This window comes from Scardinius erythrophthalmus (genome assembly GCF_964197995.2).
Source record: "Scardinius erythrophthalmus genome assembly, chromosome: 5".
Classification (NCBI taxonomy): domain Eukaryota; kingdom Metazoa; phylum Chordata; class Actinopteri; order Cypriniformes; family Leuciscidae; genus Scardinius; species Scardinius erythrophthalmus.
Window position 1 is genome coordinate 38663053 of NC_138225.1, and position 15293 is coordinate 38678345.

A 15293-nucleotide genomic window follows, 5' to 3' on the forward strand; every position below is an offset into this window, starting at 1 on the left:
AACTATCCCTTTAAGTGAATTTGCCCCCTTTACACATTTCAACAACAGACTGGGCCAACAGTCACTTAGTTGAACTAAACTAAGAATTTACTCTGAATATCACCCACACTTCCAAACTGCCTGGGGCATGGAAAGAGGAGAAGGGAAAAGAGATTAGACAGGAGATATTACCATTCTGTATGGATATGCATAAAACATGAAATAAAAGATTGTGTGAAATGAGTCAAGGTCTGAAATACCTAGTAAAGATCACACAGAGTATATAAAAGAGGAAAGGGTGGAACAATGAAAAACAATAGATTTCTAGGAATTGCTGAAAGAAATGCACTCGGTTTAGTTTTGGCCTTTCCTAAAAATCTTTTCCCTGGAATGTCGCCACGCCACTCACCGCAAGAGCAATCATAATCTCAGGCACAGTGATTTGAATCTTCTTTTGAACTTTACTGAAGATATTCAAGTGATGATGTGAGTCCCTCTTACAGGTACATATTAGCAACCATCTTAGTATGAGTTAACATAAAAAAATATGTCCCTCATGTGACGTGATTCAGCAAAACAGGAATTTTAACATGTTAAAAATTTACAACAGGATTATATCAATCTGGAATAGATTGTATTGTGAAAAGTGGCTGTTACAAGATTGAAGTCAGGTGAAGGGGAGGGGAAGGGTTCAAGTAAAAGGAATGCGTGAAGACAGCCAAAAAGGAGGGTTGTTTCAGAGGTGGAGCAGGTAAACAATTACATTTTGATTGAAGATTATAAACAGTTTTTGTTTCTTTGGAATAATATGCATCAATAAATCATTCACAATAAGGCAAGTTTTAATTTCATGCTGACATCCCATGGATGTTTCTCATGCCTTTTTAATGAATAAAATCTGTTCAAACGCATGATAACTGACTGTCTGCTGATTAGGATGGGTGATAAATTACAATAAGAATAAGAACGTGCATTAAAAAAGTAGTTAAAATATTAAAAAGTATGATTTTCATCTCATGTTTGTTTTACGAGTGTCCCTATTTGAGCCTCTTGAGTGTTTTTCATAACACACACACAAAAAAAAAAAAATTTGTACAACAGCGCAAGCAAGCAGTCTTACTCAATCTTTACTTTCCCAGACGTGACCATGTGGTGTCTTTGTGCAACAGAGGATTTTAAAGTCTTGTGTAATTTACATGAGCATTTCTTAACACTAAAACATATACTTGTCTAACACAGAGAATATCAACTAACAACTTTGCTTTTACCAATTAAAAAATAACCTTTTAAAAATACCAAAATCCTCTTGCTTCTCAAACTATATGCATTATCTTTCCATAGTTGTCCTTCAGTGAAACAGTATTAAGGCACAACAAAAATCACCATAGGCTTTTAAAGTGAGGCTGGTGTGACAAACACTGGCCATTATTTCCAGGCCCAAAGGCCAGTAGAGTCATTAGTATCAGTGGAGCATTATCACAACAGCCTGGACTGACCTGCTGCTGCCAGTGTGAGCTACATTATGCAGCGGAAGGGACTTTCACCATTAGACCAATTGATAAGCTGCCCATGTCCTGTTTACTTGTTCATGGTTTAGCAGACAGTCAAAATCAGAGGCAAAGTATCACATGTAAACAAGATTTTTAATATCACTGAAAAATGCCTGGAACTTAAATGTAAGAGTATAATGTATAAATGATAAACAAAAAACTGACAACTGGTTAACTGTAAGCTACTTTACCATATAGTTACTTTACCAGTACCATTCAGCTTTGCCACCATATAAATAAAATTACATTTTAAACATATTAAAATAGAAAAAAAGGTTGTTTTCAATCGTAATAATATTTCACAATATTACTCTAATAATTGTTGACCAAATAAATGCAGCCTTAGTGAGCATAATAGACTAACATTTAACATGGAGAAAAAAAAAAAAAAAAAAAAAAAAAAACTCGCCCAAACTTTGGTATGTTTTGAAGTTAACTTTTACATTAAAATAGTTTTTACTCGAAAAATAACAGAAACCTCCCCATAATAGTTTGAAGAGAAAAGAAATAAAAGGACCAGAATCACATTTAATATTATTTTATTTAAAGAGTTATGTTTCTTCTTTTGTTATCAGTTAATGGCCTATTGTACACTGGGGTGTTATTTAAAGCTGTCCTATTTCTGTTCTCTGTTCTAGTGTAACTAAACAAAACTGCAAAAATAGCGTATAGTGTCAAATGTTTTCTCCAACATGCACCAGTCTTCCACAGGTCACTCAAACAGCAGTAAAAGTGTATTTCAGTCAGTGAAACTGTAAGCAACAGTAGAGTGTTTGAGATTTATATCAACACGGAAACTACCTCATGGTGTCAGAAAAACATCCATGTCTACGTTATTTCTTGACTCCACCTACGCTACTGTAGGTCAGGACTCAATAAAGATTGTAAGTGAAGGTCACTGAACACTATGGCAGCTGGACTGCAGCCCCAAGGAAGGACGTTATTAAGCACAGCTAATCTTAATAAAGTATGACAGTCACAATGACATATTAATGAAGATTCTTTCCCCTGAGAGGGGCTGACTGACAGGATATTGGCTACTGGACCAACCGGAATCATTTCCTACAACCTCAGAACGACCCACCAGTGAATGTCTGCTACAGCAATGCAGCTGGATTTGTGGTCTGAGTGCACCACAGACTTAAGCCCTATTCGGACGGGACTAGTTTCACAGGGGGACGTTAGAGAAATATCTGTTTCACAGACGTACTTTGAGATTTTAATCCTGTCCGAATCTGCCATGTCTGTCTTTTTCTCACACGACCTCTGTAAAAATTCCAGAGCAAATTACCTACTGTTTTTCGTCAAACTCGGCGGTCCTCAGAGAAATCTAATCCCGTCCGAATGCGAATGTCTGTGATTACCGGACATTTTTTTTCCAAAACGCTTTTTCTTATGTGTTTTGGTCAACGTGAACTGCCATACAATCTCTCGCTATCGCGCCAGTATTCAAGTTTCTGCTTTTTGCGCACCGATAATGGATGTAAATGTGTTTGGTAGCCTACACTGCGAAGAAAAAATAAAATAAAAAATGAAATCAACAAGAAGAGCCAAATCACGTAAACAGTTAAGACTGGCTACTGCAATATCAGTTTCAGGTAAGATTACTTTCATTTCTGCACTTAATTACATAACGTGTAAATTATATAAGTTAAAACTTTTTATTCCAGTGGGTTTATTATAAGAACCCAGTTCTATAAAATCATGATGATAAATCTATGTTTAGTTTTTTTTTTTATACTACAATTTTTATAAAAGGTTTACAAAACACTAAATACGTTAGGACGTTTTACTTTATATTTCAAAGTGCTTAATTTTAAAAGTACTTAATTTCAAATGACCATACGCAATCCACGCATTCTGAACACGTGATCTTCTGCAATGCCCACATGTAAAACAGACACTCCTACCTCGGTAATAAACACGGAGATGTTAGTCCCGTCCGAATCCGTACATGAAATCACAGACGTAGGTTGATAAGAATTGTAACTCAAACGTCGTTTGGAAAACTAGTCCCGTCCGAATAGGGCTTTACACTTAAACAAACACACTTTTGCACAAACACAACCTCGAGGCCCAAAAGAAATCTGTGGACTGATTTAGTGCTGATTTCAGAGAAAACTTTAACCATGGAAAATACATCTGGCTGTACCACACTCTGAAGTGTGCTTAAAACATAAACAGTTTGGCCTAAATATTTCTGGGGGATGTGTAAAACATACAGCGCATTCTACAGAGTTCTGTGGGCACATATTTCTGTGTGCCTGAATATCCCTGCTGTTGTGCTGTTCCTCTTCACTAGAAGACCAAATACTGTGAAGTGTTTATCAAGTATTACAGAAAATTTCTATCTTACGTTAAGATCTGGCAAGTTAATTTAGGATTTTTCACAAATTCGTATTAAAGAAGCAAATCTTGATTTTATCTTGATTTAGGATTCTGATCCTTTCTTACAAAATCTCATCTTATCTGTAGTTAGGAAATCTAAGAGTTTGGTAATCAACTCTCAGTTCTGTTACCAAGCAACCAACGACACGCAAACAGCTGCTATGAAGTAAAATGGAAAAACTGGAGAATGGAGAAACAAAATAAGTGGTGCTTTTCATTAAGTGAAGTTTTGATAAGCTTGGTAGAAAAGGCAAAGCCTAATCCTTTTATTTCATAGGAGTCTGTAATTATTTGTCAGAGTTTTGTCGTCAAAGTGCAGCACATCATTTGGGTGTTCACAAAGTCTTTCCACCAAACATTGCTGTTCTTCATCTTGTATCATTAATGCGATGTCATTCTCAGACAGGGCTATTATTATGTGATTTTTATAGTTGGCTTTCAAATAATTTTGAAGTTAGGACACCATTGGAGTTGTCCTAAAGTTAGGATTTTTTTGTGGAGTTAAGATGCATCTGTAATACCCTTTTCCTAGCTGTAGTTAAGATAAGATTATGCATTTAAGAAATGTCATTTTGTAATAGCTTTTGTCCTAAATGAGGTCCTAACTGAAATTGCCATAGTTACCCAAACAGATAATATATTATTCTAAAGGATCTTTCTGTAATGCGCCCCCTAATCTCTGCTCAGCACAGCATTTTCAGACAGCTACATTTATCCTCAACAATTTCACTTGCTTTGTTTTCTTTAGGTTTTCAAAATGTTGCAATTGGCTCTACATAATAATCACTCCATTTGTTCCGATATTAACATAACACAGTAATGAGATTAAATGCAGGAAATATTCCAATCACTCTAACATTCCAATCACCCTAAAAATTACTGTCCACATCTTCACACTAAAGCTAAAAAAATTTTTAGATTGCATATTAAGGTACTCAATCCATCCCTCTCACAAAATCATGATATTGTAATATTTCATTCTAATAATTATATAATACTTTTTTCTCAGAACTCAGCATTTGGTGTCACAATAGAGTAGCCTACAACATTCATTTTCCACATAACTTAAATTGAAACACATATGAAGTAGTGAAGCACCAACATTCTTAAAACCAAAAATATTCAGCCTAAACATAATTTTTGGCCAAAATAGTTTTGGAAGGCAGAAATCATCATCCAAAACAGAGACGTTTAATTGTTATCTATTTCGTACACACAAGGAGGATAAGTTACAGCAGGTAAACATGCCAGCAGTGTGGATGCCATTTTTTGGCTAAATTAAGTGTTTGAGTAAAAAAATGCATTTTGGTGCATCACTTACAGAACAGAGACAGAACATTAAAAAAAATTAAAGAGTTACTTGTTAAAGTTACTCGTTCACAAGTAAATGTTACTTGTGAACTAGTTTTATTGTCTGTTTTGGGTGGGTTTCAGTTCAGTTTGTTTCCATGGTTTTACATTGTTTGATTATCAGTTGCACCTGTTCTCTATTTCGTAGATTGGTTTGCCCTGTGTATCTCTTTTTCTCTGTTTCGCTTTAATTTCTTTGTCGTTCACATCATGTTTTCACGGTTGTTCAGTTTGTGTTTTGAGTCTAGTATTTTGTGCTCTGAGTTTAATAGTTATACAAATAATTACTGCTAGCAATAAGATCCAGCCGATCTCTTCCTTTTTCAATGAGTAATGAGTCCCAAATGGACCACTTGCACTGAACTTTGTGACACACTTGCATTTGGAAATATTACATCACACTTATTTCTGGTTATGTTTACTTTCAATGTACGGTGGTCAATGAGTTGAACAAACACCAACTAAAATGAGTGTCCGCAATAAGATTAAAATATTTGGCAATTTTTATTGACAGAAGGTATAATCTGATGTTTACTGTGTGCAGAATTTTCTAAACTTACTACTAGTGACCTAGAAAGTGTATGAGAACAGATGAATAACATCAGTACGAACCACGAACATTTATTTATTTGGATTAAATATTTTAATCATTGTGTCATTTTTCAATGTCAATATTTTCACTATTTACATGTTTATGCCCAAAATGCTATAATATTCAAAGTAGTTGACTGTCATTCTCCTCTACGCTGTTTCCGTTACTGATTAAATAGCCTAGCCTATTTAACATCATTACAGGCACCTCCCGAGCATTCATTCATTCAACTATTTAAAATGACTGGAATAAACACCAGCGCACACGAGCAATCCTTTTATAGTCAATTTCATTTAAAAATGTAAACCCTACAGATATGAAATGTCAGAAAGAGAAAAAAACTGTTAATGAGAAGACGAGTATGGACTGCTGCAGCTTAGTGGATAAATATATTTAGCCTATTTATTATTCAGAATGCACAGTTGGAAAGAAAATATATTTATAGGAACATTTCAGCAGGCTCAAGATAATTAATACAGAGATCATTATTCATCGTTTTAATCAATTGGCAGCCATAAAATATAGTGATAATCTGCATTCTCATTTATGTAGGTGCACTCAACGCTCTAACCGGAAACTCCCGATATGTACTAACTAGAACACGGAAGTAGTTGTGCAAGTACTCCAATGGGAGAAAAAAAAAGACATGTTCATTGTTGTCACATTATTGAACAAGAACACAAATGATTCCTGGAAAATACCAAAAAAACATTTAATTACAGAAAATACCTCTATTTCCTGTAAAATGAAACAACTAAGCCTAGAATTACAGATGACAAATAGAGATTATAAATGCACAGAAACAACAATGACAGACTATCCAAAGCTGAATCACAGCAGGTCATAAAAAAGGGCTGTTAACTTTTATTACTATATTGTTCATAGTTTTCTTAATGTTTGCTTTTCTTCTGCGCTGTCCCGCAGTAGGCGTTTAACAGACCTTAACACAGTTTAACAAACATATGTTGAGATCTACGGTCAGTCACGTGAGGAATAATGGGGAAACTGAGACAATTCCACCCACCAACTGCCTCCTGGACATTGGCTGATCATTCAAGACACTCAGGAACTGAGAGTTCAACATGACGAGTTCACTGTGGGTGGTGTTGGGATGTCTGACCATGGACCATGGTGTGGTCACTATCAGAGATGGACTGGTCATAGCAAACTAAGGGGATTTAGGTCACTCTGACTGACGGAGCATTTGTGAACTCCTTAATGGGTCATACAACACCGGTTAGTCCTCATGGCAGTTGTGAAAAATGCTACAAACATTTCCGTGGTAGGCTGTGGAGTGGAGGGGGAGGAGGGGAGACAGCACAACAGCAGCTTCTGATCCAGTCACTCTTAAGTAAAAGCATCAAAGTGTACTTCAGAAAAGCTGCAATTCACCATTGCACACATCAAAATGAACAAATATATTAAACATGGTTTTGTAAGGTCACAGACAGAACATTACACGAATAGACATATTATGTGAGAATTTATCATTTATATAGGTATTGATAATTTATATTTATATTTAAATACATTTTCTAATATAATGTACAAATGTAATGTACAAATGTATGTATAATAGCTATAATTCCATGCAAAAAGAAATGCACAGACATTGGCTTTTTCTTTTTTTACTCAAAAAAGTACAGTTTGGTCTAACAAAAATATAATTAAAAAGCTTAATTATCCAGTTTTCTCCTGAAATTAAAATAAATGGATTCTAATGAATGGATACATTGTCTTCTACTGTATGATGTGCAACACAAACACCTCTGTTAAAATCTCAGAAAATGTAATGAGGTTATCCTTGACAGTTTTAGGGGCCATTTACACAGAACATCTAGTTTTAAAAGGCTGAACTTCTTTTAACTTAAACGCTGCAGTTTAAGAATGGTTTGTTTTGCTTGCTATGTGAGCACAACAGTCCAAGAGGTCTATTTAGCACATTTACATGAATGGAAAACAATGGAAAAGCAGAGCAGTGTAATGTGAAGGCTTAGGCTATATGATCACGTGTCATACTGGTATTATATCAACATCTTACAAATATTCAGAGTAGAAATATTCTTGACCCATGATATATTCTGTGCAATAATTTGATAATTAAAATCAGGGCAGACTGATATTTTAGCTAGTAAGGCACAAAAAAGAATTTTTGGCTGAAACACCAAAAAAAAATGTGTTTAGTCAAACCAAAACCAAAAAAAATGTTTCTGTAATAAAACTTAGGTAATTTACCTCTTCTGTACAGGGTGTTGTGTTCACAGGTGATAAACCAGTTTTTAAAGTTAATTTGGCGAGACATCTTTCGATATTTCAGACAAAACAGTTTTAGATTTTAACTGTCTAGCATCATTTTTGGTCATGGTGAAGTGTGTTGGTCATTTTTGGTCACACTGCTGATGTTTACCTGTTGTGTGCACGAAATAGATGCTGACATTCAAAATGAGTCACCTGAAAAGCACTGTTTCAGTAAATTATTTTGGCCCACCAAAACTTTTCTGGCCAAAAACCAAAATTCTGTATTTTTGACATTTCAGCCACATATTTTCAGTTGCCAAAATTTTGATGCATTACTTCTTCGAAATTTTTATCACAACTTCAGCCAAACATGGTTAAAATAAGTTTTTTTTTAGCAGCTGTGTGGAAAAACTTAATTTAAGATATTTTATATTGTTGCAGACATTTTTGGGTAGCATTTAGCAAACTTCCTACCTGAAAAGCCTTTCGACTGCTGGGAGATGACACACATGTGACAGACCGTTGGTCCACCAGGTCCAATGCCTGAAGAGCACATGGGCCAAACACAAATCGCAATCTGAAACAGAGACAGAACATGAGCAAATATCCTTAGAACATTTTAACACCTGTAGATTGTTTGTTTTGTTCCAAAACAGGGATTAAAATGTGTACAATGTTGCAATTTTTTTCAGGGGTGTAACGACACACTTATGGAACATTTGTAACAATTCACAGTAATAATTTGTTACATTTATATAGCACTTTTCTGGGTCCGTAAAGCGCTTCACATATGGAAGGGGGGAATCTCCTCAACCACCACCAATGTGCAGCATCCACCTGGATGATGTGATGGCAGCCATATTGCGCCAGAATGCCCACCACACACCAGCTTATTGGTGGAGAGGAGACAGTGATGAAGCCAATCAGTATATGGGGATGATTAGGAGGTCATGATGGACAAGGGCCAATGGGCAAATTTGGCCAGGATACCCGGGTTACACCCCTACTCTTTTTCGAAGGACATCCTGGGATTTCTAATGACCACAGAGAGTCAGGACCTTGGTTTAACGTCTCATCCAAAGGACGGGTTATACAACTATTGCAATACTTGCCAAAATAAAGAAGAGCTTGCTTGCACTCTGTCACTTATACATTCTATTCAACATTATATGTAGTGGTTTAATTTAATTTGTAGTAATTTTAGTTTACTGTCACTGAACCTCAGTAAACTTTGATTTTGTCTGATGCAGTACACTCACGCTTGCAAGCATTCGCTGGATCTCTTACACAGAAAATACTGTTGCTGTTTTTTTTTTGGAAAAATGCCTGCTTGTGTTGAGACGATTTGTATTGTAACAGAAGTTTCCTGATTCATATTGTGTATAATAATGTTGAATTAGAGTGCATACAGTTAATGTGTGTACTATGAAGTCCACTTGAAGTGTTCAAATTGTGAGTACTTGTTTTAATGCACAAAATGTTAAGTATATGATTGTGATAAGGTATTATTCTGTTTTCTTTAAAGGTAACTAATTTGAGACTAACTTGAAATTAAACTGCCAAGCTAACTATCTTCAGTCAAACTAACTACTATCAAACCTGTTGGATAACTGTTGTTGGATGTGAATGGATGTAAAAAAAAAAATCAACAACTGCAAGATTTAAGACTGTAAGAAGTTTATTGTAGATTGGAAGTAAAGCCATTTTGAGTTGAACCTTGTTCCGTGGTTGATTGAGCTCTTTTGTTGACGTTCTCAGTTGACGTTCAGCATAACATCAGTGGACTTCACATTCGTGGCAGTGCAAAATGGCCCAGCTCAGACGGTGCGTCACTGGAGCAGGAAAGTGAAAGACAGGGAAGTTGTTGCTGCTGTTTGAGTGTCAAGTGGATAAGTTGAAAATGGCTGAAGAAGCATGAAGAAAACCAATAGAGTAGCTTAAAAAAGAAAGGACTGCTGTAAAAATCTGTTTTACTAGACAAGTTAACTTCCTCAGCAGAGAAGCTCACAGGCTAACAGAAGAGGAGCTCAAGGAAGAGTTCAAGAAGTTCTCGCTCATTTCAAGGAGGGTTTGAGACTAATGATGATTACAGAACTGGACTTCTCACCGATATGGAGGCTGATGAGAGCAAAGACGAGGAGGCAGTGCTTTCAGTGCAATAGGAAGCCGACATTAGAAAGACTGCAAGTGAGTGTGACGAAAAGTTGAATGAAGTTGAAAGAATGGTTCAAGATAATCTCTGGTCAAGATATGGACTGCACAAAGTGACTAGTCCAATCTCTGCAGCAGAGAAAAACTGCGATCAAGTAGCAAGCATAGCTGCTGACAGCAGCAATTATGAAAACTATGAAGTGCAAATTGACTTTCTGACTAAACTTGTTAGGGAGGTGATAGGAGCTCATGTGAGAACCAAAAGGTATTTTCTCTGAATTCAAGTGAGAACACCAGTGGGAAAAGAAAGGGCTCACCAGTTAGTCTGTTATGGTCTGGAAGAGATCGCAAGAGTGCACATGAGTGTGAGTCCAGAGCGACTGATAGGGTTCTTTCCAGAAGCAGACTTTGGCAGAGCTTAGGAGGCCTGAAAAGATAGAACAACTTCTCAGTCATCACAAAGGAAAACTTGCACTGCAAAGGGTGCAAATCAGAGACCTCGTTCTGTGGGACAGCCCGCTTGGAAAGATGGTGGGTGGAGCTCATCCGGACTTGTTTGAGGCAGTAAACATGACAGGGCACGAGTCAAAGACACACTTCGCACAATCTATGAGAACTGCTGCGGTCAGGTACGAGGAAGTCCTCAGAGAAAGTGAACCACTATGGATCTCCAAAGCCTCTCAAGGAAACAAAATGGCCTGTGTTAATGTAAAAAGCACACTTGCAAGTGGCAAAGACTTTCTTCAGTGGAGCTGGGACAGTATCGGAGCAGCAGTTGAACAGTGATCAACCTCAACTGGGACACAAAGTCATCATCGATCCAAGAGCCTTCCTCTCTTCCGTATAACCGAAGTGGAGTGGAGTCGACTTTTCTGAGAACGGAAAAGCAGCTTGGAAAAGTGCCTGATTGGAAAAAAGTATATTGCTGAAGTTCACGATATGGTTAAGAGAGGGGCAGGGATTCTATTCTAAGGACCTGATGCGTTGAATCCTATCAGAGCCGTCCTGCTCAGGTTCAGGAAATGGGTTTTTGGAGCTTTGGGAGATATCAGAAATATGTATAATTCGGTATGGCTAGAAGAACAAGAAATGCATCTCCATGGATTCCTCTGGAGGATACACCAGAGGGATAAACAGAGGAGTACACCATAACCAGAGTTAATATTGGAGATCGTCCGACTTGGTGTATTGCACAGTTGGCAATGCGGGAGACGACTGGTCTGGCAGCTTTCGCTCACCTATAAGGAGCAGAGAGTCCTTGAAGAAGACAGTTACATCGATGACATCCTCGTTGAAGGCATGGGTCTGGTCTGGTCAATGTGGGAGGTCTGTGTCCAAAAAGATAAACAGAGTCTTCAAGCCTTATTCCTGAGAAAACAGTTGTACTTCCTAACCAGCTGGGGGAAGAGGACAATAAGGCCCTGGTTATTAGATACCTAGCAGAGGAGGATAGGTTGTATATTATGAGTTCTATCAATTTTTCCAAAAGGAAAAAGTTAAGGATGGAGGAAGATCTCCTTCAAGAGGAGGTGAGGCTGAGGACACCAAATCCATTGACCAGAAGATACCTATTGAGTCAGGTGGCAGGACTCTATGACCCAATCGGCCTTGTCAAACCAGAAGCAGAAGGGTACGATTCTCGTAAAAAAAGAATCCCAGGAAGCTGGAAGCAGAGGTCTAATAAGGCATACGTGGGACACAGCACTCTCAGAAGGAATTTGGAGAAAAGCTATCGAGTTGTTCGAGGAATATGTAGGACTCCAGAAAGTCAAGTTCCACAGAAATCTTACGCCTGTCAACTGGAGAGGAAAGCCATGGGGAGTCACGTTCTCAGATGGGAGTGACAAAACGTATGGTGCAGTATATATCTCAGTTGGAATTCAAGCCAAGGAGTGGTAGTTAGATTAGGTTTTTTTTTATTTTTTTTTATTATTATATTTATTGTAGCATTTTCAGATTTTCAGACAAATAGACAAACACAACTACACATAAAAAAAAAAAATAAAAAAAAAAACTCCTTCAATTAGATTCAAGTTTGCAGATAACCACATCACCAGGCACAGACAAGGAAGGTCAGAACAGATTTTTGCCTAGTGTGACATTATAGACCAGGTGAGATTGTACAACTGGACCACATGAGATTTACATAGGTATCTTTACATTGAAGACAGAGGTCAACGGAAATGACAATAAAATCCTGATAGAGAAATAAATAAATAGAAATACATTTTAAATAGCCTCGTCATTATTGATTTTTAACAAGTGATTGAAAAGAGGCCTCCAAGAGGCTTCAAATTTATCTAAATTTCCAGAAATACTATATCTAAGTCTTTCCACATGCAGAGTGGAGGAAAGTTCTGACAACCACATCTTGAATAGTGGCTTCGAATTTTTCTTCCACATGCAGAGTATAGATTTTTTGGCAATCATCAAACCATACTGTATAGGCAATCGGGTGGCATTATTAAGGCGGCGCAAGGAGGCCGACCAACCAAGAACGGCTGTCGCAGGATCTAAGGGAAGCTCACAGGTATAAGCTTCAGAAAGAAACTGAAAAACTTCTGACCAGAATTCACCCAGTTTTGGGCATGCCCAGAAAAGATGACCAAGAGAGCCCTCTGCAGATTCACACTTATTGCAGAGAGGGGAGATAGTAGGATAGAAAGAATTAAGTTTAACCCTTGAGTAATGTAATCTGTGTAACACCTTATACTGAATAAGTTGGTGCCTGGCATTAATAGAACAGGTGTATATATTTTTAAGACATTTTTCCCAGTCCTCCTCAGAGAGCTGAACATCTAGTTCCTCTTCCCAAACATTTTTCAGATGAATAGTGGAAAAATCTAACTGACTTGTGAAGAAGTCAACAAATTTTGTAACTAACTTTGGAGTGTTGGGAACGCCAGTAAGCAATTTATGTAATTCATTATCGGCTGATAATATTTCAAAATTTGGCACAGTGGAACGAACGTAATTTCTAATTTGTAGGTATCTAAAGAAGTGTGAAGCAGGAAGGTCAAATTTCTCCGTTAGTTGAGTGAATGTGGCAAAATGATTGTCGATATACAAATCTCTCAAGGTAAGGATTCCTTTTCTGGCCCAACCTGTGAACACTGGGTCTAACAGTGAAGGTCTAAAGGCATGGTTACGACAGATAGGAGCAAGAAAAGAGGTATTTGGCAATTTAAATGCTTTACCAATCTGAAGCCATATCCTAAGAGAGTTATTAATCATAAAATGGGATCCTACTGCAGCTTTAAAAGTCGCTGGGTTAGCAAAAAGTAATGAGGAGAGTGACGAATTTGATGCACCTTGCTCAATCATAAGCCATGAAGGGATGTTAGTTGAGGGACTGTCGGGGCGCGGGTCCTGCCAGTAAGTTAAGGCTCTACAATTGGCAGCCCAGTAGTAATGTTGAAAATTTGGCAAACCCAACCCCCCCAGCGACCTAGGCTTACACACGTGTAATTTAGATATTCTATGTGCTTTGAAGCCCCAAACAAAAGGCAGCACAATAGAATCTAAGGTTTTGAAGAACTTTTTGGGTAAATAAATCGGCAAATTCTGGAAAAGATACAAGAATCTGGGTAACGTCACCATCTTAATAGCATTCACACGCCCCATCATTGATAGCGGTAAGGTCCTCCAGCATTTTATATTGTCCTTTAGGTTTTCAAGCATTGTTAGATAATTAAGCTTATATATATCCTTAGGGTTTTTAGGTATATTAACTCCGAGATATTTCAAACTGTTTATGGCTATTTTAAAAGGTAGACTACGCATAAAAATTTGATCGATGTTGTTAGTCACAGCCAAGAATTCACTTTTTTGCCAATTCACTGAGTAACCAGAGAGTTTACCAAATGTTTCCAACAGATTTAATAAGGGTGGAATAGACTGTTCAGGATTGCTTAGATACAGAATTATGTCATCTGCGTAGAGGGAAATATGATGGTTAATTTGGCCTAAATTCAAGGGCGAAATTAAAGGGTTATTTTAAATTGCAAGGGCGAGAGGTTCGATTGCAATCGCAAAAAGCAAAGGCGAGAGTGGACAGCCCTGTCGAGTGCCTCTGTGTAATTGGAATGGCGATGACTTGTTAAAATTGGTGAGAACTGAAGCCGAAGGATGGAGATATAACAACTTCACCCAAGAGGCAAAAGCGTCACCCATATCGAATTCTCTAATCACAGCTAAAATATAATCCCACTCAATTTGGTCAAACGCCTTTTCTGCATCTAAGGCAAGAATTGCAACACTAGCTTTAGATTCAAATCTGGTATATAAGATATTCATTAAACGCCTGACATTAAAAAAAGAATAGCGGCCAGGAATAAAACCAGATTGGTCAGGGTGGATAATTTTCCCAATGCAGTTAGTTAATCTATTAGCCAGAATTTTAGTAAAAATTTTAAGGTCAGAGTTCAAAAGAGATATGGGTCGATAAGATGATGGGTCAGTTTCTTCTTTACTTTTTTTAAGAATCAGCGAAATATTTGCGTCATACAAGGACTGGGGAAGTTCATGTTTGTCAAAAGAATCATTAAGCATCCTCAACAGCAAAGGAGAGAGCACCTGCGCAAATCTTTTGTAGAATTCAATCCCGAAACCATCTGGGCCAGGCGCCTTGCCACTGGGGAAAGATTTAATCGCTACTAATATTTCCTCTACCGTTATGTCCGCATTCAAAGCTGCCTGTTCTGTGCACCCCAACTTTGGAAGATGTAATGAATGAAGGAAATCTGCTAAAGCTGAGGGGTCAGAAGAACCCTTTGATTTGTATAATTTTTCATAAAATTCTTTAAATGTATCATTGATTTCACCGGGAATTGTTAGAACGACACCATTCTTGTTCTTGATTTTATGAATTGCTCTGGAGGCTTGTAACCCCCTCAGCTGACGAGAAAGCAATTTGTCTGGTTTATCCCCAAGTTCAAACTGTTTTTGCTTCACTTTTAACAACATATTATTAACTTGGTTCGAAAGAATCGAGTTATATTCCAATTTAAGTGCTGTAATTTCGTTAAGCACTTCTGAGTCTGTTG

At 37.3% G+C, this 15293-nt stretch overlaps 1 protein-coding gene across 3 annotated transcripts in view; it reads right to left on the reverse strand.

The window, feature by feature from the left end:
• The window catches only part of zswim7 (zinc finger, SWIM-type containing 7), a 109339-nt gene that overhangs the window by 73427 nt on the left and 20619 nt on the right, over positions 1-15293 (reverse strand). For all 3 annotated transcript variants that reach the window (XR_014030244.1, XM_081366266.1, XM_081366267.1), the window contains exon 4: positions 8572-8674. Coding sequence is in view for 2 of the 3 variants with exons in the window: in XM_081366266.1 (XP_081222392.1) it covers positions 8572-8674 (103 nt within the window). In the remaining variant the exon portion in view is untranslated. The remainder of the gene's footprint in view (positions 1-8571; positions 8675-15293) is intronic.